Below are 23,044 nucleotides of genomic sequence, written 5' to 3'. Positions count from 1 at the left end.
CCACCGATAAATGACTTATGGGAATCACTGTGCAAAACAGGCTCAACAGAACCCTGACCTCAACACTACTGAATGAGGACTGATAGCCAGAATAATGAAATCCTTCCTAAAAGAATGGAGAATGCCACAGCATCAAACCTGGGACAGACTCCATAATATTGGCCATGGTTGTGTGAGAAGGTGTCCACATAATATTTCAAGTTAAAAAAAAACTCACACAATAAGGTGTCATGTCCTTTAGAATTATCCCATTTTCTCATATACCTGCATACAACTTCTTATCAGGAGAAAACCTGTTTCAGCACAGTGTATTCACCGGCTAAAGCTGCCATAACTAAATTCCTTATTAAAAGTGAGAATGTGTGACAAAACAGATCTGTCTGTGTCCGATAGGAGAAGTGGTATCACAGCCGAGTGATGAAATAGCGTGGGGAAAATATAATATTCTTGATAAACTGACAATGAAGAATATATATATCTACAGTAACAGAGAGCTAGCATTTCCATATTTACAAAACATTTCAAATTACTCTGTATATAACTTGGTGTGTAACACAGGGTCAAGAGGAGTGTGGTAGAGACATGGGTGGTGGAATGTACCACAAGAAGGAAACGTTGACTTGTATTAAATCGCATTTAGACTGGTGGAAAGTAAAAAGAATAAATACAAATTATGACAAAGTAGTAAATAATGCTATAGTGTAGGGTGTTGTAGGTGAGTAAGACTAACCAGATTTATAATGGCAGAAGGGTTTGAAGTTCTACAAAAATAGATGTTGAAAGAAATTGCTAAAACATAAACAGCAACTGAATATTATTTTTCACAATGACATCTAAGTCCTTTCTTATGGACCCATTCGTGACGCAAAATTCATGCTCACTATTGAGCGATCTGCTAATGACATCTCCACATACTCTGATTATCAGTTTAGTTATCTTGTTTGATTTTCATTAGTATTTTACCAAACTCTGCAAGATGGGTCAGTTTTGCCACATCACATATTGAGAGATGGATAATTGCTGGTTACACACCGTTTTCAACACACAATTGCAAGTAAATTCTATCCTCATTGTATACCAACCCTCGTCTAATGTATACCATGCCATTATGCTATGTACCGTCTTTATATGCCAATAAACTTTAAAAAGAAAAAGATAAAACAATTATGTCAACAATGATTTCCATTTGTGACACCTTTCCTTGCTACGACTGACTGGGAAATGGCAGCTAATAATGAATCGATCAAAGGATTCCTCCAATATTCCGCCCCGGAATGCCGATTTTCCCCTCAGTAATACTTGGATTGTTGTTTGACACTTTCTGGAAATACATAGTGAGGAGATATTTCTGCTATCTCCTCTAATCTGCTTGCTAAATAAATAAATCAATAAATAAAAGATAGTGGTAAAATCAGACCAAAATGGCATTAACACAGGGACACAACGGATTAGAAGTCATGGTTCAAAAAAATAAATGGATGAATGTTCCCTGTAAGAAAAATCTGAATACAAGGTTCACAACTTCTATTTTAGTTGGGAGAAAGGATGGATGCCACAAACTACAGGGTGTGATTCCTAAAATGATTCCTGCAGTTATACAGCAGGATGGATTATTAGAACAGGAACAAAATGAAGACACCCACTGTTCACCCCTGTGCCATTTTCACTGAACCTGGATGTGATTTCGCAGTAAATTAGAACCAAGAAGGCTGCCCTGGGTCTCTATTCTGCCCGCTCACAAATTTCCAAGGCAGAAAAAAAACAAAAGAAAAGTTTGGATCTTCAGGGACAGGACTGAGACGCGCACCGAATAACATGCACTGTGCAGAGGTCCCTCGAGTGGCCAGTCTATTTGTTCTTCACATCTGAAATCAAAGTGATCTTCCCCGTGACCTATTCTTGGACTCTGCATGTAGCCATGTCTTCTGTTATCCTCCTGGCCCATCAGACTCAGGTTACGAGACAGGTATAAATCTTGAGGTTTACCGGTTTGCTCTTTCGCAGTTTTCCCTAGACGGATAATCTTCACAGAGAAAAAATGAAATGAAAAATAGATCCATCCTGTTTGAGCTGTCACATTGGCCACATGTCCGTGCCTGTAACCTTTAAACAGATACGATGAAGGAGCTGTCACACTTTTTTTTTAATTTTGCTTTGATTGCCGGGCAACACATAAATAATACAGCCTTATCGGTTTCACATACTGCAAACATTCTATTAAATAACATTACAATACACTGATCAGCCACAACATTAAAACCACTGACAGGTGAAGTGAATAACATTGATTACATCATTACATTGGGACCCAACATGGGGCAGGATATATTAGGCAACAAGTGAATAGTCCGTTCTTGAATTGCATGTGTTCGAAGGAGGAAAAATAGGCAAGCAAAAAGATCTGAGTGACTTTGACAAGGGCCAAATAGTTAAAAATATAAAATAGAAAGGCGCACTGTCTTTGAGACAAACTATTTTAAATCAAATGGGATATTAAACAAACCATAATTATAAAGTGCAATTGAAAAAAAAAATGGAAAAAAGGGTAATGCAAATATAAAGTTCACTTTTAAAACACTTCTAAAGTACAAACAAATGTGCAAATACAATTCTAAAAATACTTCCACTAAGAGCACCAAGTAAAAAACAATAAAACTTAGTCTTTAAAATAAAGCTTGTCAAGCCATTTCCAAATGATAGAAGATTAAATCCTCCTCAAATCACTCAGTATGATGTAATATGAAAACACAAAGAGAGATACAAATAGTGTGATACTGGAACTTGAGAAGAATGAAATACCGCTCACAAATAGAGAGCAGCAAAGTATCACTCTCAAAATCCCTGTAACAGAACCAGGGTAGATCAAGACTTTGAAAGCAGCTATACAAGTGTAAACTTGATTCAATTCACAATATTAAAATTGCCAGCCTGTACCTAAATCCCCACTGGTTGGACTCCTTCCCTATGTGGTAGGGCCAAATATTGATGGCTAGATGTCAAGGGTCAGAGCATCTCCAAAACAGCAAGTCTTGTGGAATGTTGCCAGTATGCATAGTTAGTACATACCAGAAGTGGTGCAAGGAAGGACACCCAATGAACCGGCAACAGGATTCGCTGGCTAGCCCACCTGGTCTGATCACACAGGAGATCTACTGTAGCTCGATTGATGAAAAACGCAATGCTGACCATGATATAAAAGTGTCCGAACAGAGTGCATTGCAGTTTGCCACAGACCAATCTGAGTCCCTGTGATGGAGGAGTTGAGTGCCAGAATTGGACCATGGAGCAATGTAAGAATGTTGTCTTATCTGATGACCTTTTCTTTTGAGTTAGGTGGATGGTCAGGTACATTTGCGTTGTTTACCTGGAGACGATATGGCAGCAGGATGCAGTATGAGAAGAAATCAGATTGAGCATCTGTGAGATGTGCTAGAACAACAAATCCGATCGACCTACATCCCAACGTGCAGGACTTAAACGATCTGCTGCTAATGTCTTGGTACCAGATACCACAGACTCCTTCAGAGGTCTTGTGGAGACCATGCCTCAATGCACCAGAGCTTTTTTTTTTTATTGTTGGAAGTACAATATCCCGTTCTTAAAGAGGAGATGACATTGACTGGTTTATTCACAAATGTAAAAATTCAAAGTGAATTTCAAATTTAAGGTGAGAGTAGCCAAACTGAAACCATAAGCAAGATAATTCTCACTTCAGTAAATAATCCTGTAAAATTAACTTTTTTCTTTTTCTTTTCCATATGTTGTAACGTTAATATTCTGTAAGGCTACAATTGCTGTAGTCCTTTAGTATTTGTCCATCTCCAATGTTAGCCGCCATTCTCCCCCCAGCGCGAGATGCACTGCTCCCCCCCAGCGCGAGCTGCCATGCTGCCATGCCATGCTTCCTGCAGACAGGGGAAGCCGGGATGTGACCTGGTATCCAGGCTGCATCCTTCCTGTGAACACCGGAACCACTCTGAGGGGAACAGGAAGCAGCCTGTGCTCACAGTGCATGGCTCTCCTGCTCCCCCAACAGATAGAAGAACAACTTCCTGCAGCCTGGACCTCTTCTCTTCACAGCACCCAGGTAGGCTCAAGGGGATTGTTTATTGTATGAATGGTTGTAAATTGGTGTGTGTGTGTGTTAAATTGCTGCATTTCTGTGTGTAAATAAAGTGTGACTTTATGTAAAGTTGTGTGAGCTTGTGTTTGAATGACTGTGTGTGTGTTAGTGAGAGTGTGCAAGTGACTGTGTGTGTGTTAGTGAGAGTGTGCAAGTGACTGTGTGTGTGTTAGTGAGAGTGTGCAAGTGACTGTGTGTTAGTGAGAGTGTGCAAGTGACAGGGTGTGTGTTAGTGAGAGTGTGCAAGTGACATCGTGTGTGTTAGTGAGAGTTTGCAAGTGACTGTGTGTTAGTGAGAGTTTGCAAGTGACACTGTGTGTATTAGAGAGAGTTTGCAAGTGACAGTGTGTGTTAGAGTGTGCAAGTGACACCGTGTGCTAGTGAGAGTGTGCAAGTGACAGTGTGTGTTCGTGAGAGTGTGTGCAAGTAACACTGTGTGTTAGTGAGAGTGTGCAAGTGACACTCTGTGTGTGTGTGTTAGTGAGAGTGTGCAAGTGACACTGTGTGTTAGTGAGTGTGCAAGTGTCAGTGAGAGTGTGCGTGTTAGTGAGAGAGTGCAAGTAACATTGTGTGTGTGTGTTAGTGAGACTGTGCATGTGTTATTGAGAGTGTGTAAGTGACTCTGTGTATGTCAGTGAGTGTGTGTGAGTGAAAGTGTGTCTCTTTTTTCCCTAAATGTGTGCTTACGTGCTTACTATGTCTCTCACCTAAATGTCTCCCAGTCTCTGTTTCCTAAATATCTCAACAGTCTCTCTATCCTTTCCCTAAATGTCTCCAGGCTGTTTCCGCTTTCTAAATTTCTCACTGTGCATCTGCTTTTACTTAAAAAATACACTATAGGCACCCTGACCACTTCAGCTCATTGAAGTAGTCTGGATGCACTGTCCCAGGACCCTTAACCCTACAAAAGTAATTTTTGTCATTTTTAATAAACTGCAATAATTGCCGTTCAAGGTTAACTCTACCTCTAGTGGCTATGCATGGGGACGTCCATCGTTAACCAAAACCCCATAGGAAAGCATTGTATAATACTTTACTACGGGGAAATCCTAATGCGGCCATTGAGGAGTGAAGGTGGACTTCAGCCAGCGCTGAACCCGGGTAAGTGACGGAATGGGTTTTTAACTCCTTTAGAACTACGAGGTAGGGACGCTTGACAGAGGGGGAAGCTTTCGTGCCAGGAAAACAAGTTTTTTTTTCCTGGCACTATAATTTCCCTTTAATATTTACTCAATGTGTCTTTTCACTATAATTCACAGTTTAGTGAATAAACCTCAGAGAATGTAGTTGCATTCATAAGGAGGCGGCGAGAATCCTTGCACCGGCCCTGGTTGTAACAAAGGAATGCTCCTCGCTACATTTTGCACCGGTTATCTTGTACTTTTTTTATGTATATATTTGTAACTTGTTGCTATTTTAATAGATTGTGGAAGTGACACATTTATTCTAAAGAGGTGAATTAAAACAAGAATGTGAAAAGAATTTATAGAGCAAATACCAAAAACAGCCTTCCACTGTGCACAAGATACCAGGATGAATCTTCCAGCAGAGGTAGTAAAGGCTGTGCCTCATATAGAATGGGTAGTAGAAACCTGGAACAGCCTCCCAGTGGAAGCAGTAAAGGCCAACAATGATATATATATAACGTGTAATAGATATATTAGATGTCCTTTCAGATATAGAATGGATTGTGGATACAGTGAGAATAATAAAGGTAAAGTTACCACAGCATTTGTTCTTCAATTCTATAAATTAACAAAATGCATGCAGCTCAAATAATTGGAATTGAAGGGTTAAATATTATATTCCACTGAAACAAAACGGGATCAATGACATTTACTGTTTATTTTATATGCAGCTAGCACTACGGATTGTGTGATATGTGTCAGTGAGGCTGTTGTGTGCTGGTAATTCTGCCACGCGTTTCAGACGCAGAGCACGGCAGCGTCTTATAAATAAAATATGCCAATAATTGAAATATCGCCTTGGGCCTGAAAAAGCTGATTTTTAATCTTAAAGAAATCACGCTCCGATGACTGATGTCCCCTCTAAATCACATCCAGTCTTTTGTTCTTTTTAACCTCTTCGAACAAACACTAATTTGCAGCAAATGTCACCAACGTCAATCTTCTGCTGAGATATCTGCTTCCAGGCTGCCAACACTGTCCTAGAAAAGGGCTCTATGTGCAGCGTTATTAATATACAATTCATTGTGTTCTACAATACACGCCTTCTCACCCTGAAAGATGCCCTACACTGTACTGCACTACTGCGTAGGTTTCCACTTTAAAAGAGCATAAAAGGTGAAGAAATACGAAAGTTAGTAAAGTTGTAAAAACATGCTCTGAGCTCTCCCCTCTCCCACTCCATTGTTAACAGATCAACACTTATTTTAAGGACACGATGGATAAATGCACACTATAAGGCTTGTCAAAATGAAGCCCAGAAGCATAATTTTATAGAAGTCTCTAAATACCAACTTAGAGATTTGGCAACCCTTCTCTCCACTCACCAAGGCTTTCCTGTTTTATTCTGGCAAACAAGAAGAAGAAAAATGGGAAAAACCTACATATTGAGCTACACATTTGTTTGAAATACAGCCAGCAACATGTATTGATCAGATTGTACTTTCTATTTCATTCATATGAGTAATAAATGTCCTCTGTCTCTTTAACTACGATGCTAGCCATTGCTTAAACATACAGCTTTTCAACCTAGTGCTACACAGGAGGGTATTCAAGGAGAAATTACCTGGACATTAGGGAGATTTTATAATATAGATGTAGGGAACAGAGGGTACATCTGTCCCTGTTGATTGTTATTTTGGACCATAACTATAAAATGTGAATCCAATATATTTCTAAACGCGTGTGATTCACAGTTAATTTTCTCTCTGATTTGCTTCACAGCACTCTAACCAAGGATCTAAACAGAAAATGCAGTAACAAAGATGGAAAATAACATTGCAGGTTCCGTTTCCACCAAATGGCGCCGAATGCATTTCCAAAAGGTTCCTTAGAAAAAGCTCAGAAGAGTATCCGCTGCAAGACGATCCATTATTATGAGGTCCCAATAAGTAGCATTAAACATTTTTGAATGCTTTAAATAGATTTGAAATCACTGAGGAGGTGTAAACAAAAATTCCTTACGGTTTTATAATTGGAAAAAAACTTGGAGGTGTATCCCTTTAAAACCGGTGTTTATAATAGCTTGTCATAGACGTCTCTTATTTTAAATGCAAACAAGAATAAGGGATTTTCCTGATCCTCCGCCCAAAAGGGATTAAGTAAATGTATATTAATATTATATTTATCTTGCTGCACAGTAATTCAAATCTCTGGGTTCTTTTACAAACCCCCTGATATTTTTACCACGTAAAATACAAGCAATGTGATGAACAATGAACTCTACATCTTTCTATACAACTACTCCCAAGAGCACCCCATAAACACTGACAGCTCTCCATAAACCATGAGCCACCCAGCCTTCTATAAACTATACCCAGCAGATTGAGACTAAGCAATAAAGCATTCAGCCCTCCATTAACTAAACTCTGCATCCCTCAACAGAAAATACATTAAACCTAACAGCTCTCCATAAACAATGACCCTTTATATTGAAGGAAATAACGTAAGATAATTCTATGAGAATGGCTTTCATTGTTTTATTTCTGTAACTTCGATAACAAGGAAATTCTCCTTTGATCTTCATGTCTCTTTATACCTTTGTTATCTACAGGAGTACCCGTCGTTTTGTACACCGTGACTAGGATGAAGGGAGGCCACGACTCCCTTCCAAACCCGAGTGGCTGCAGCTATAAATCTAGCCACCTGGAGACCTACAGGTTCGATATCCTGTCACTGTAAATGTAGTACTATAGACATTTATAAAACCCCCTTTAGAAGGTACGAGCTGCCAGGTATTTAATCTAGAGCTTATAAAACAATTTGACGCTATATTTACAATAATTGATGTGTTTCATTAAATGGGAACAATCACTTCTTACGCCACTGAATACTAAATACTAAAACTTGTGTTAACCTTTTGTTAATGTCCTGTTCGTTTGATTGTATATTAATGATTTAACTAATTCATTAATTAAGATCACAATCCAGTTCAGTCCTGGCACAGCCAGGAGCAAGATTAAAAAACAACAACATTGTTTGTGTTTCTCCGTCTTATACCACAAACTGACACGGAGCCAAGATGGAGGCGCCCAGTTACAGGACAAAGAGGACTGGACAAATACACATTTATAAATATAGGGAATAAGTAAACAGAACATTAAAAACCTTGGCAAATAATGTTTCCCTTTATGCAATACCGCACCAGTATTGATCAATACATACCTGCCACAAATACAGGTGTATGAAGTGTGTCTCATTCCTCCACGGGCATAGCAATAATGCAGAAACACGCTGGGGGGGGGAAACAAAACAACTGGTTAACATTAAACCCGCAAAATACATGAAAGCACAATATAGTCTATAAACGGTCTCTCAAAGCTATCGTAACACATTTTATACATTATTAGGACACATTTTTGGGAGTTATGTTCCAGCCACAGCTTATATAATGAACTCCAATAACCCCTCTCAACAAAAAAATAAATAAGTTAAATCGAGTCATTCACATCAGGTCAAACTTATCAAATCTTCACTCTAGTCGGTTTATTCACTAAACGGTAAGATGGAAGAATGTCACCCAAAATCGCTGACTAGGTTTTTTTTTTTTTTTTTTACTTAAATAATGCAATTCCATTGGCAATGCACCATTGCTTCCGGTGTAGGTAACACACAAACCATTGATTCTGCTTCAGAATATCCTGAGCTCAATACATTCTACCAGTCTTTATCTTCGATCAGCAGGGTGACATTTTATATAAACAAGAGATGAATAAAGCTGACACACTCAGTGAATAATTCCTTCCATACAGGAACTCCCATTTAAATGATATCCAAAGAGGGGGCGGACAGCGGGCACTAGGAGACCCAGGTGAGTGTCAAACCTACAACCCAGGCAGACCCACTAAGTAGTGCACGGAGGGACACATTTGAAGTTGAGCAGGCTTATCCCAGGTGGTAAAAAGACCAGGTGCTTCAGCCCAATTTTATATAGGTCCTCTCCTACATAAATGGATCAAAAGGACAAATGTCACTTTTTTAAGTTTATTACATTTAATTGAACTTATTGTTGTATATTTTTAATTATGTATATTGACTTTTTTGATAAAATTTCAATCTGTGATCTGGCTGAGATTCTTATGTTATCGGGCCAGCTGCTGCTCAACCTACCTTACCTGCTGCTGTTATTGCTCTGTGTGAACCTGTAGGAGCAGGCAAGTTCGGTTGAGCAGAAACTGGTCAGATAACAGTAGAATCTGACCCAACATAGCTGTCAAGTGACATAAAGTGTCATTCTCCGGGGAAAAAAATAAATAAAATCAATATACATCATTTAAACAAATCATTAACTTTCATTAAATGTAATAAACCTGTAATGAAATGAGAAGGCAATTTGATGACTGTTGTTCTTTGACCCCCTCCTAAAACATTGCCCTATAACATGCACAAGCTTAATAAAACACAAACATGCCATCTGACTCACAGTATGACACCATGTCGTGAAAAATTCAGTGCTCTGTATAGCTTTATAACCATGCTGTTTCAAAGGGACACTAATGACCAAAACCACTACACTTAATACCGCTAAAGACAGGGACACGAATGTATTCGTAATGTTATAGTGTTCCTTAAACCCCTTAAGGACCAAACTTCTGGAATAAAAGGGAATCATGACATGTCACACAGGGGTTAAGGAGATTCCCAGCACTCTGATTACACGTTTAATTTTTGTATTCACTGCATTAAAAGCCTGTACCTACAGTAATATACAAACACTGTGCTGGTAGTTAATTCAATGAACACTTCATTGTCAATTTTGTTACCCCCTATTTGGTAGATATACCCCCAATGAAAATATGCATTTTTTTTTTTTTTATCGGGGGCACATCTAAAAGGATCTCATCTGTAGTCTTGTTTTCCCCCAGACACAGTCACATCTCCCCAAGGAAATGACCAATGAGAGGCTTCTCACTGATAAGCCTCTGATTTTGCGTCACGTGCAGATTCCCAGAGAAGACACAGCAACCAGTCAGGGACACAGGGGATCGAAGACAAAATGAGCCCTAACGCGGTGCATGCACTTACAGGTACACTGAGACTTGGGGGAGAAACACGGCACGCTTGCCACTTGTGCAGATTTCAGATTGAAATCTGTATTTTGCAAATTGTAATGAGGTGAGATGACACATAAAGCACTTCAGCAGGCTAAAGTAAGTTTCAGTCCATTAAATCCATATATGGTGCTTGAAAGTGGCAATGTCACAACTTATGTGACAAATTATGTGATTTTATTTTTCTCTTAACATTACAGGATATTCAGGGCTAAAATTAGACCCAGACCATTTTAGGACCTGCACAGCTCCAACACAGGTCATATCCCTATTCAGCCAGTAACACCCCTGAATATAAGTAACTTTCTCTTTTCATTGTTTTAATGCATTATTTATAAAATATATTCAACAACAACAAACAATAATAAAACCATGTGTTTATTTCAGAGAATAAAAAGATATATTTTAACCTACAGGAGGAGCTGTTTAATCTTCTACAGTGACTGCTAGTTAAAGAATGCCAGAACTTTTCTAGTAGTGATTGCAAACAAGCATAAATTCTCATTTCACTGCTAAATCTGCTAAAATAAAAAATATTTAACAGCATGACAATATTTTGGATGTTTTATCTCCTAATGAGGGAATCACAGAGGAGCATTTGTTATGGTCTTTACTTAACGTGAACAAGACGCGCTAGACAGGCAATCAACACAATAAAAGGCTATAGAGCATCACCTGGGGTTCAAATCTATCCATCATTCCAGCTGCTGTGCACTCGTTACAAAGAGATACGCTAATTAATCTTCAATAAACAGCGTTACAAAGTGGACTTACTTCGAGCAATAGTAACAACAACCTTAAATCCAATTAACCTGCAGCCAGCAGCAGCTCTGAAAGAGATAGCTTGTCCAACACACCCTATCCTACCTCCTGTATGGAGGCTCCAACAAGAATTCCATCATTCCATGTCGGAATCCTATGGGCTAAGTCTTGATAACAACTCTCACCATAAAAATCAAATATCAGGCATTGCTTTCTAGAAATAGCCATTTCAGCTATTATGCCATGGTCAGCCATTGACCAATAATGGTTTTAATTTACCTTCTGAACAAGACTGAATTCCTCCTAATAGAATCCACCAATCAGAGAAAGAATATTTCCCAACACACCCAGACTATATTCCAACTTCCTGACGTAGACAACCAGCAGGCCAAGTTTATAAAACACAGAGCTATTTACTTTATTTTCCGTCATTAATTATTCCTCACGTGATAATACAAATATCTTGGAAAAGGTGATTAATCAACATAAAAAGAAAACAGAGAAACAAAATAGCAATGACCATAATCTGCTAGTTAAACCGATGCCAAAAACACAGAACGCTGCAGGAAAATCTCTTGCAGACCTTGGCATCTGGGGTTCTGAGATTTCATGCACCAAGTATTCTGAGGAATGGTGCAATCTGGCAGACTAAACGTGAAGATGTCTCACTGATTACATAAATCCATTCAGCCAATGTAGTGATTACATGAAATGTCCCTATATCATGCTGCATACAAACTATTAAGCAATCATGCTTAACAAGGCTTATCAAATATATTGTATCAATACGGTTAAGATCAGTCTGTATTACACAATCATTGCTTTTGTTTTTCTACCTCCAGGCAGAACAGAGTGTAAAATCACAGGTCTAGGTGTTTCGTCTGGATATCAGACTTTATCAAGATCAAAGTAATAGATATTAGGACCAACATATCTTTATACGGTTCTCCACCAATTAACGCCACATTGTGAGGCTTATATACTAGACATGGATGTTCCAACTGAACACCCTGTTAACATGCAATCACAATACGATTCCTTATTTTTACCATTATTTAGTGAAAAGGGCTATAAGGCCTTGAAGAGTCAAGTTCAAATAGCCACAGTCGCAAAAATGAATGGGACCATTGTATAGAGAATATTATCTATACGTTACTGGTGTTGGCTGTTACCCTTAAATCTATATTATAGGCAATATTATAGGTATATTCTCCAAAATACAATTAGGCCATTTATTGCATTATATTCCTCTGTTTTAACAAGGAAGATCAGCTTTGTCTACGTCCTTGTTTGAAATACAAAATATATATATGGGGTAATTAGCACTTGGTTGAGATATATATATATGGGGTAATTAGCACTTGGTTGAGATATATATATATATATCTCAACCAAGTGCTAATTATCCCTTTTTAATCTACGGGTTATACTGTATGCAGCTGCACGCTCTTTATAAGGCGTCTCAAGGAGCCGTAGGTGATATCCACCATTATGATATGAAATTCTAAATGTACCTTGAGAGCAGCTGTCAGTTACATCCAGATCTCCCTCCGTCCCATCCCTCCCACTAATCACATTAGGGGCTCATCAATGCAATCTCCATTCAATGTCAGCGATTCCCAAGTTTATCATTACAGCCCTTCAGCCACACATCGACTTAAAAGTGTCATGAATTTACAGAGCAGATTAACATACTTGCATTGAGCACAGGAAGTCTTTAATTATAATCGTTATTGGCTCTCCCAAAAAAGTAAGGCTTGACTGGCAGCTCTGCAGTTTAGGGAGATTCAGGAAGAAGTGCGGATCACACCCTAGGGGTAAGAAGACTAATTCAAATCAAGCCTGAGGGTAAAAATAAGAAATACTCGCTAAGATCAGCAAACTCCTAAATAATAAAAAAGAGTTTACAGCCGTAAAGCATGGAAAAAAAATTATAATCTAAAAGACAGATACTGCTCCCGCTTAATAGGCGGAAAAAAGGAATTCACTGATGCAAGAATTGCCTGTCGCCCTTCCTGAAAGAGTGAAGAATTAGGAGGATTTAATTGGTCCATGACACAGTATCTTCCAATGCTGGACAAGAAGGCGATTGACCTGAAATAATTTATGGCTGGTGATATCACAGGGCTAATGCAGTTCCTTCATTTAGGCCTATAAACTTTCATTACTTACAGAAGGCCAATAACAGGGTCAAGCTTTCATACTGAAGAGATAAAAAAAAAAAAAAAAGAGCTTTTATGTTTCAGGCCTAGGACAATGCTTGGCAAATGCAGCTTAGCAGCTGTCTATAAACTTCAGCACCAATCACCCTCAGCCATTTAATTAGACTGGCAGGTGAAGGTGTACAGCTGCTCTCTGTCCTTTGTTTAAACATGTCGCTAATATGCGGTAACAAGCCCCATATCCATGAATCATCTTATGCCCTGTGCTGAGGAGGCCAAAAGGTTGTCTAATTACAATGTCCACATGACATTTTTATCCACAATGGCTGCTTCCAGGCCACGTGGCTTATGGCAACTGTTTGCATAACTCCCAAAATTTGAAATGGGAAAACAGACACTTTCATTTAAGGTATGTGATGCCAGGGACGGGGCTGTTCTGAGAAATTTTGGGTGACTTACTAATAATTTATGGACCAAGAACAATGAATCTTATTTACACAGACATTTAAAGTGACACTATAGTCACCAAAAAGACTTTAGCTTAATGAAGCAGTCTTAGTGTATAGATCATGCCCCCAAAGTCTCACTGCTCAATTCTCTGTCATTTAGAAGTTAAATCCCCTTTTTTCTGTTTATGCAGCCCTATTCACAACTCCACTGGCAGTGACTGACACAGCCTGCAAATAAAAAAAAAAGTTTCAGAGCTGACTTACTTTAGACATTTTTCTCGCCTGCTCCGTAAATTGAGCTTTAATTACACACAGGAGCCTGCGGGCTCTACAATGGTATTAACAGAGCAGGAGATAAGAAATTCTACAATAAACAGACTGTGCAATAAAGGAACCTAGAATATCTAATGTTTCTTTTCTGGAAGATTTTGGAAAGGCTGTGCCAGTTACATATGCTGGGAGGTGTGACTAGAGCGGTATAAATGTGAGTTAACTCCTAAATGGGAGAGAACTGAGCAGTGAGGCTACAGGCGCATGATATATACATAAAAACATTAAAGAGACGCTGCAGGCACTATTTCTACTTCATCTCATTTAACTGGTTATAGCGTCTAAAATTCTCTAGTGCCCTCATTTCATTCAGTATTAAACAGTTTTTAATATTTTTTTTTTATTTTAATGCTAAATTAGAGTACCCAGTATTGGCAGATGGGTGAAAACCTCTTTAGTTATGTAATTTGCGGAGGTCAGAGCAACGGGGTTTTGAAAGTTTATTTAAGTATATTTATTGAATCTATACTTTATTTAGAAATAATACTTTTACAAAGGGAATTGTGTGAGAGGTATTTTTTAGCTTGCTCAGCCATTCTATTTTCTGAAATCAATTGGTAGGATAAATCTACTACAAGTCACTGAGCATTCTACTAATCACACATCTAAACTACATAGCAGGGCCATCCATCCGGACAATCTTATAGAGAAATAGTGGAAATGTTACAATCCATCTGTAAGGGCCATATATTAAAGTGTATATTGTCAATCTCACTACGAAAAAGGTCTACAAAGTGTTTAATATACTGCTTTCTATAAACTTCATCCCAGTCCTACATAAGCCTAAAAATGACCAATGCCACATGATCAGATTACAGCGGAGGCGTTACACTATGTCCTCGAACACGGTAATAGACATAAAGAGATTTAGGATTTCTCACACCAATGTGTAATAAAACCAATAATCTGACTTAAACACTAATAGATCTCTGAGCTCTCCAGCCCTGGAGATTTTCCGCATTACAAGGGTTTTTAATCTCCAAACACAACCAAAACCCTCTGCATATCGAAGCCAAACAATCTTGTCAAAGTATGTGTTGTGAATTTCTACAAGGAGATTAGATTGAAAATTTATTACCTCTCTCTTGCAGTGTTATCGATTCAAGTGTGAAAGTTTGAGAGCTGTATGTGAATTCAAAGCAAAATGCAAATTATAGGCCAATAAAGTCCAACGGAAACCTTTCTCCAATCTCAGTTCTTATGGCACTGGATTTTAAAATTAACTTTGAATTCCTGTCTATAATACTTTAATTAAAGGAACACTATAGCACCGTTAGGAATACAAATATGTTTTCCTAACGCTACAGAGCCCTAGTCACCGTTTAGGTAACTAGGGCCTTGTTCCGCGACAAATGAATGGTTAATTAACCATTTATTTGCTTACCTTAATCCAGCGCCAGGGTCCCTCGGTACTTGTGACCTCTCCTCCTCCATCAACGTCAGCTTCCGAATAGAGCCGAATACGCATGTGCGGCCAGAGGCGCACACACATTCAAACCCACCCATAAGAAAGCATTACTCAACAAAAAAATAAAAATCTGATAAATCACAAAGTTAATCTCGCAGAATGGTTTGATCAACCTTCATTTTCTCCAGATCCGCGTAAAAGTTCCCTGCTCCTCCCCACAATGCCAACATAGTTCAGGCACTGATAGGTCACACCTGACGCCATCAGATCCACTGGGGTCAGTAACCATCCTCCAACGCAAGGAGGGGCTTATAATTACTGTCTCAACACCAGCATTCCATATAAATAATCAAAATGCTCATAGGTGCTACAGAGTCCTGTAAGCAAAGAGTTTCAAAATCTCTCATCTCTGATCAAAGTTTTGAAGGAATCAAAGAGACACATCTTCAGCTTCAACATTGAATGTAAAAATGTGTGTGCTGTATCTGGGAAGAGTTCCTCTATCGGTCGCAACTCCTGCTGGTATTCCAGTAAGTCTACGGGGGAATGGAAGAACTCTCATCAACTTCTCAATGTGGCCTTGTTCACCAGCTGGGAAATCAGGATTGCTTCTCAATGGGAGCAGTGGGCTCGGTTCTATGGGGAGATAATTTTAAGAGCTGAAGCAATGCCACAAGAATATGGTCTCTTTCACAAATGGATTTTTTAGTGGCTGCGCGGATGATCTCCCCTCTCCTGATCCACAGTAAAGTCCTGAGGGTCCAAATGGATGTGATTGCAGCTGTACCCAGTCCTTTTCATTGTTTGCGATTGTCCAACTAACTATTCTAGTGAAATGTGACTAGATGTCCGGCAATGCCAGTTCACCTCGTATTTTGGAGAGTGTTAGTTGAGTATGTGCAACTCTGGGTGAGTGTCTCCTCCAAACGAACCCTCTTTTTTCTTTTTTTCAGAGTTTTAATGAAGGTGTGTAGGACTGAAATAGGTACTTTTTAAGAAAAGAACAGCTTCAACAGCAATGTCATTTTCACCACGTTCATCCGGCCTAGTGAAGAGATATAGTAAGTGTTCAACTGCCGCACCTCCTCGATCACCGTTCGCATAATTGGTACAAAATTGTGAGTATATAAATCCGATGGGTCTTTTGTTAGCCATACAGCCAGATATCTCAAGTGCATGTCGCACCATTTTAGAGGGAATTTGTGTATAAGGCCCTGACGCAATGCCAGGCTGAAGGAGGGATTTAGATTTTCTGACTTGGAATAGTCAATTTGAAGATTTGAAATTAGGCCATAATTTTTCAATTCCATCATCATATAACAAGGTGACTAGGGTCCATTATAATGAATAGCAAATCATCCGAATATGCCAGTAATTTATGCTGGCTCCTCCACATCATTAGGCCATGTTATCATTCTCTTAGACTCTATTCATGAATGGTTCAAGGGGAAGAGGAGAGGGGACAGCGAACACCCATTGTACTACACTGTGGACAATGCTGCCCCTTCATAAAGTAATTATTATAATGTAATTAGTATTACAGGAATTATCCGTATATCACTTACATCTAAAAGGTAATTATAGCGCTGGATGTTTTTCTTTCTTTATTCAAATAATTTCCTTTTTTAGTTATTTATTATGGTTGCCCAGTGGAGTAAACAAAATCTACGGTTCGTAGCTCAGCTTTTCATTACAACAAATGCATTTTACAGGCTGACTTCAAGTGTGTTTTATGTTACCCAGGCAGCTTTGCTTTAAAAAAAATATAATTAAGAAATTTCAGAAAAGCAGTGATTTATACCACTATTAGTGTGCACTGCCATATGATATTTTTCACACATGTGGTGACATTTTATTCTGAGTGTGTTCTGTTACTTTATTTGCGCTGTCTAAAAATACACTATGAATACATTTGGCTGAAAGAAAAGTGTTTTAAAATTAACATTTACCAAAAAGGATCCGTCATTAATGTAAGTTAATGCCACGAATAGACTGTGTGGGCACAGCATGGTGTGTACGGCTCTCTATCAAGACTTGGCACCGCATATAATTAGTAACAATAGCTGCATTGCTAATGTGGTTGAGTGGCCTGAGAGACTAGAATTTAAATGTTTACTCTTGATTGGAGGCCCTTCATTCTTTTTTTAATGTTTTGATTGTAGTAGCTGCTCTTTTCCTGCTGGAATGAGTTTTATATTGGCATATTTTATAAAAGGAAAACCATTTGAGTAGCACAATAACTAATCAACAAGTCGTTAAGAACTGATCAGAATATAGGCCAACACAAACTCAAAAGAATCCTGAAAGCCACTAAATTTCCTTTTTTGACTAAGACCTTGTCGGGCAGCTCATGTCTCTGTTCAGTGAATTAACCACTTTTCCTTTTGGCAGGAATGTAACAGTTTATCGTAAGATGTGCCAATAACCATGCAGTAAGGATACATTATAAAGTGTGAAGACAGTGTATAGTTTTACCACTGAATAATTAGTGACTTCACAAAGTTAAAATGTGCAGATGTAAAATATGAACTTAAAAAAAATGTAAAGGAACACTATAGGCGCCAAAACCACTTCATGTGAATGAAGTGGTTAAGGTGCTCGGAGTGACCTGGTGCCTTCTTAATTAATTGTCCAGGTTAGGTTACCATCTTAGCATTGGTTTACCACTAAAAGGAAGTCCCCCAAGCACCAGTCCTGTAATTCTCTCTCTCGAATGGTTTGGTAAATTCAGAAGAATTTGTTCACACAGGTTTAGAATGTTTGGAACGCAAGTTAATAAGGCAGCCAGAAGTGGAGTTACACTTCCAACAGGTAACCTGTAATAGTACGAGCAGTTTTTCACACTGACCCTGACATCTATTTGTGCCATAAAAAAAAACATAATATTAACCCTAACAATGGTATTGCAATTGGTATTGTAAGGACAACGCTGTAATAAAGCACTGCATTCCAATACATACAATTTTCTTATCTTGCCACCCCTCCCCTCCCTCCCCCTCCTCCCCCCAAATTATCTTGTAGCATAGAAAGCTCCAGTAATATGTACTTTGTTTAATATGGTCATATTCAAATTAAAAGCACAAGTATAAAAACAGAACACAATGATCACATAAAACAAATTAATTATGCGTAACACAGCTTCAATGGCTCTTTAGTGGACATATGCAAAAGGCGTAGAGTTTATGGCTAGGTTTAACGGATTGTAGATCTCAATTACAGACGATCACTGCTGACACCTTCTAAATAAGGATACATGTTGTCTGGGTAACAAAACAAACATCTCAATCAGACGCAGCGCGAGTCACATAGCCTAAAGCTATACATTGCTCCTTTAAATCGATAACATACATTACGTGTTAATGAAAAAGTGTCTTATTAACGGTGAAGGCATAGCTCAGGATTAACTGGAGGTTTATTACCTATGAACGTGATGAATGCCTTTGGCCATTGTATTTTAAAAGCTCCACCAAGTCGTTCTGCTACATAATATGCAGGATTCTTATTAAATCCATCACTCTTCGTACTGGGTACAGGTGTGTTATCCTACTATCTACATGTGTTAAAACACTAGAAATAATATGACGTGTGTAAACATTTTTTCATGTTATGTTATGAAATTCATATTACATATATTAGAAAAGGGGTGTTTGGGCGGGCGTGTTTGCTAACAGCTCCAGCTACCCAGAGCCATTAAGCCTTTTAAAAGTGCTGAATTTAACCTGGAAGCTGACGGGAACATACAGTGGACCGATTAATAGCCAGAGAGTCTTTTATTGGCTCCGGTCTGCACTGATCTGACGAGAAACCCCATCGATCAGACTAGCAGCCTAAATAGTCTGCTGGGAGAGCTGGTTAATCCCCCAGCTGTGGTCGCGTGACTCACAGAAACTTCTACATAGCCCAGTAGCCTCCCACTCTGGACTGGTGGGAGGTATCCTTGTCCGCAAGTTATTTATCTGCAACAGCAGATCTCCGAATCCTGCCTGCTCTACAACCACGAGGCGAGCCCAAGATGGCTGCCATGCCACATCTCCTGAGTTAACCGTCGAATAACTATACCTCCCTAACCAGCCCCACTGCTGACACCGGATGCCGCACCTATAATACCAAAACTGGCTTTGTTTTCCTGGCACTATAGGATCTCTTTAAGCGTTTTTTTTTCCTGGTAACTATAGTGTCCGTTTAATGCAGTGTGGGTGGTGTCTGTCAGAACAAATGCATGTTCTGACTTTTAGTCAAACACCCCCTTTGTATAAAAAGAAAATAATATGATATACATATTTATTAGTTAAAATAAAATACAAATTTATATAATACATATAGCAAGTACCCAAACTCTTAATGAAATGTAAATGCAATGCGAGGTTATTCTACTGGCAATATATAATGGAGATTTAATTGCCAGCAATCTATGAAAGTTTCTCTCTTTTTGTTGTTGTTGTTTTGTGTGTTTTTTTTTTTTCCTCATTTGTATTTTACTGAGAATTTACAAATGTATTAGTGAGATCAATACTGAGCCATTCAGGTGTATATCACACTGAGGGTATTTAACGTTTTTAAACCCAGTTGCTGGTAGCTTTTTTTTTTTTAATTAAAGATGGATTAGTGAATAACATTCTACCAATCAATCTGCCAGCAAATGGCAAAAATCTCATTAATAATCGTTCAAAGAAAGGTTTCCGTTACAGGATGTGAAATATTAAACAGTCACTGCCCAGCAACAGGCACAATCCTCTCTTTACTCATTTAATGGGATATTAGACTCGTACGAGAAACAGGTAAAGTTTTAAGAAATGAATAATAATTAAATAAATAAACCTGCTGCGAGATTGAGACGTGTCTTTATTGTTCAAAGCTAAAAGAGACAATCCATTATCATTAAATACCTCTATTTATAACACAGGCGTGCTAAACTGATGATTATTTAAATAACTGATCCCTTATAGAAATTACCAGCAATCTATTGACAGGACAGTTCCTGACGGACAATCACTCACTGCCACCTTGGGCGAGCACTCAATCTGAGGGTGGAGAAGCAGCTGGGACGGTGCAAACCAAGACCTTTATAAAAAGTTCAGATTTCTCTTGAAACTGGCGCTTTTATAAAGTAATAACAGGACATTCTCTTAAAGTAACACTGCAAGAACCATAACCGCTACAGCGTGCTTTACTGATTATGGTGCCTGGGGGGCTCTGGTACGCCCCATATTGTAAAGAGAAAACGTTTTTAGAATAATATGACTCCTTACGTGGGGTCAGTCATGGGCTGCTCCCTGCCTCTACTACAGTTCAATGAGAGCCGCAAGTTCCAGAACCAAGCCCTAGAGTTGGCTATGGTGCTTGAAATGTTCCTTGAACCCCAACAGCAAGGGGTTTGGAGAGTTCCCTTAAAGTGCCAATGTACAGACAATGTGCAAGGGAAATCACCAGCAAATGTATAAACCTAAATGCCAGTGACTGATAAGGAGCCAAAATGGATGCAAATTGAGTCGGTTTCTGCGTATAATTTGATTCTTCAGGTCTCACAAACATAATATTAAAACTCCAGGAAGTGAGAGCTCCTTTAAATATTATTCCAGAAGGATAAAGTAAAAGCAAAAACAAAAGATAAAAACGGTTATTTTAACAGTGTACATTTTGTTGTGTCCACGTGTTTCAATAAAGCTTTTGCCTTTTGGATAGTGTGTTTTTTTCCAAACTGGCTACGGAAGAGAGGAAATGAACTCCAGTGTTCCGCATTGAATCTCGTGTGTGACTTACATATACAGAGAAAACAAATACCCAAAGAATACATTAGGAAGATGAAATTTACTAAGTCTCAGAGGATAAAATGAAACGTATTTTTCCGTTAAATATTTGACAATTACCCGCTTGTAATGAATAAAAGCACGGCAAAGAAGGATTGTGTTCATTCCATTGTAAGCCTTGGTAGCCACTTGTGCTTAATAAATATTATACAAGTCAGAATACATGCAAAATCTGGGGATGATCTATTCACAGAACCAGAAACAAGTAGAGGCATTTAAATTTCCCTGCTTAAGATGCACGATTATTAAAAAGAAAATTGATTTAACATGGCAGCGCAGCAATCTCATACAGGGCTGTATTGCTATTATTCCTTCGGCACTGCGTACGGGTATACATACATCATTCATTAAGAGGCATGAAGACCTTTGAGTAACACATTTGTTTACTTAAAAATTCCACAAATGGAGATGTTTGTGATTAACAGCCTTATTACAAGTTAACAAGGATTAAAACACAGGTTCTAACTATGTTTATAGATATATGTGCACTGATACTTTGATCAAACAGCGAATAAAACCTTTATCATCATGCAGGCTGTGTCAGTCATGGCCAGGGGAAGTGTGGCAAAGGGCTGCATAAAAAGATACAAAAGTGAATAAACTTCTCAATGGCAGAGAACTAAGCAGTGAGACTGGAAGGGCACAATCTATACACTAAAACGGTTTCATTAAGCTAAAGTTGTTTCGGTGCTTAGGAGTGTCCCTTTAAATCAAAGTGACGGAGAGCAATATAGAGCAGCAAATAGCAGCGTTACATTTTCCCCTAAACAGTCTTAAAGTGTGCAGGGAAGTCAGCAATAAACTTTGTAATATTGAAACAGGGCTGTCTAGCTAAATAATGTTTTAATCTTATATAGTCTTCTTGCCAAGGCGGCCGATGACCAAGGGAAACATTATCTACAGGAAGCCCGCAATCACAAAGTGTCCCTGGTCCCTAACTGATTATCCCCACCAATAATTTGTAGCTGCATATAGACACCCACGTGGCGAAGCAGCAGACAGAGTGCGCAATACTTTTGCTAAATGTCCCAAGCCGTGAAACAAATAGCAACCAGTAATACGTCCCTTGAGGATGGTCAATATATCAGATGAAAAAAACAATGCTTCGTACACATCTTAAATAAGAAACTAGTAGTCAATCTGAAACCGCTTTCCCCAGAATCATTACAATAGCGATTAGTTGATGTCCCTTCTCACTCTCTCTCTCTATGAAACGCACATTTTGGAGTTCTTCTGTTTAATCTAATAACAAACACAAAAGTTGAAAATCTCATCAGACGTGTATCGGATTTAATGCATGCACACATGCTATACATCTACCGGTCTATGAAAAGAAACATCACTGATTGGCTATCTGCAGCCACTTCCAAAGTAATGGAAAGTGGATAAAACGGACACCAGATTCCTGGAGAGAAAAACAAATGACAAAATGAAGATCTTAAATGGTGAGGATTTTATTTTCCAAAAGTTACTATTCGATTAAATCTCCTAAAATTACCCATCAGTCAAATCTGAAATAAGGGGTAGTTTACGTCCCATAATCACTGCATCGAGCGGTAATGGTTATGATGCCAGGAGTCTCCTGGAGCTGTCCAACAGTAAGTAGTTCAATTGTTTTCAAACGTGTTGACACTTCCCTGGATCCCTCTGGTACTCCAAGGTCCAGCCCCTCTTTGGTTGTCACTAAAAAGAACTTTTGTATTTCTATATAAACAATATAAATTCTGCCCATCTCTGGATGGAACTCATTTACTGAGAGAATCAATGA

At 38.6% G+C, this 23,044-nt stretch overlaps 1 protein-coding gene across 1 annotated transcript in view; it reads right to left on the bottom strand.

The window, feature by feature from the left end:
• The window catches only part of PEPD (peptidase D), a 154,418-nt gene that overhangs the window by 36,776 nt on the left and 94,598 nt on the right, over positions 1 to 23,044 (bottom strand). Inside the window, exon 10 of the mRNA XM_063437660.1 lies at positions 8,473 to 8,541. Within this exon, the coding sequence (XP_063293730.1) occupies positions 8,473 to 8,541 (69 nt within the window). The remainder of the gene's footprint in view (positions 1 to 8,472; positions 8,542 to 23,044) is intronic.

This window comes from Pelobates fuscus, chromosome 12 (assembly GCF_036172605.1).
Source record: "Pelobates fuscus isolate aPelFus1 chromosome 12, aPelFus1.pri, whole genome shotgun sequence".
Taxonomy (NCBI): domain Eukaryota; kingdom Metazoa; phylum Chordata; class Amphibia; order Anura; family Pelobatidae; genus Pelobates; species Pelobates fuscus.
This window is presented reverse-complemented; position numbering and strand designations above follow the sequence as displayed.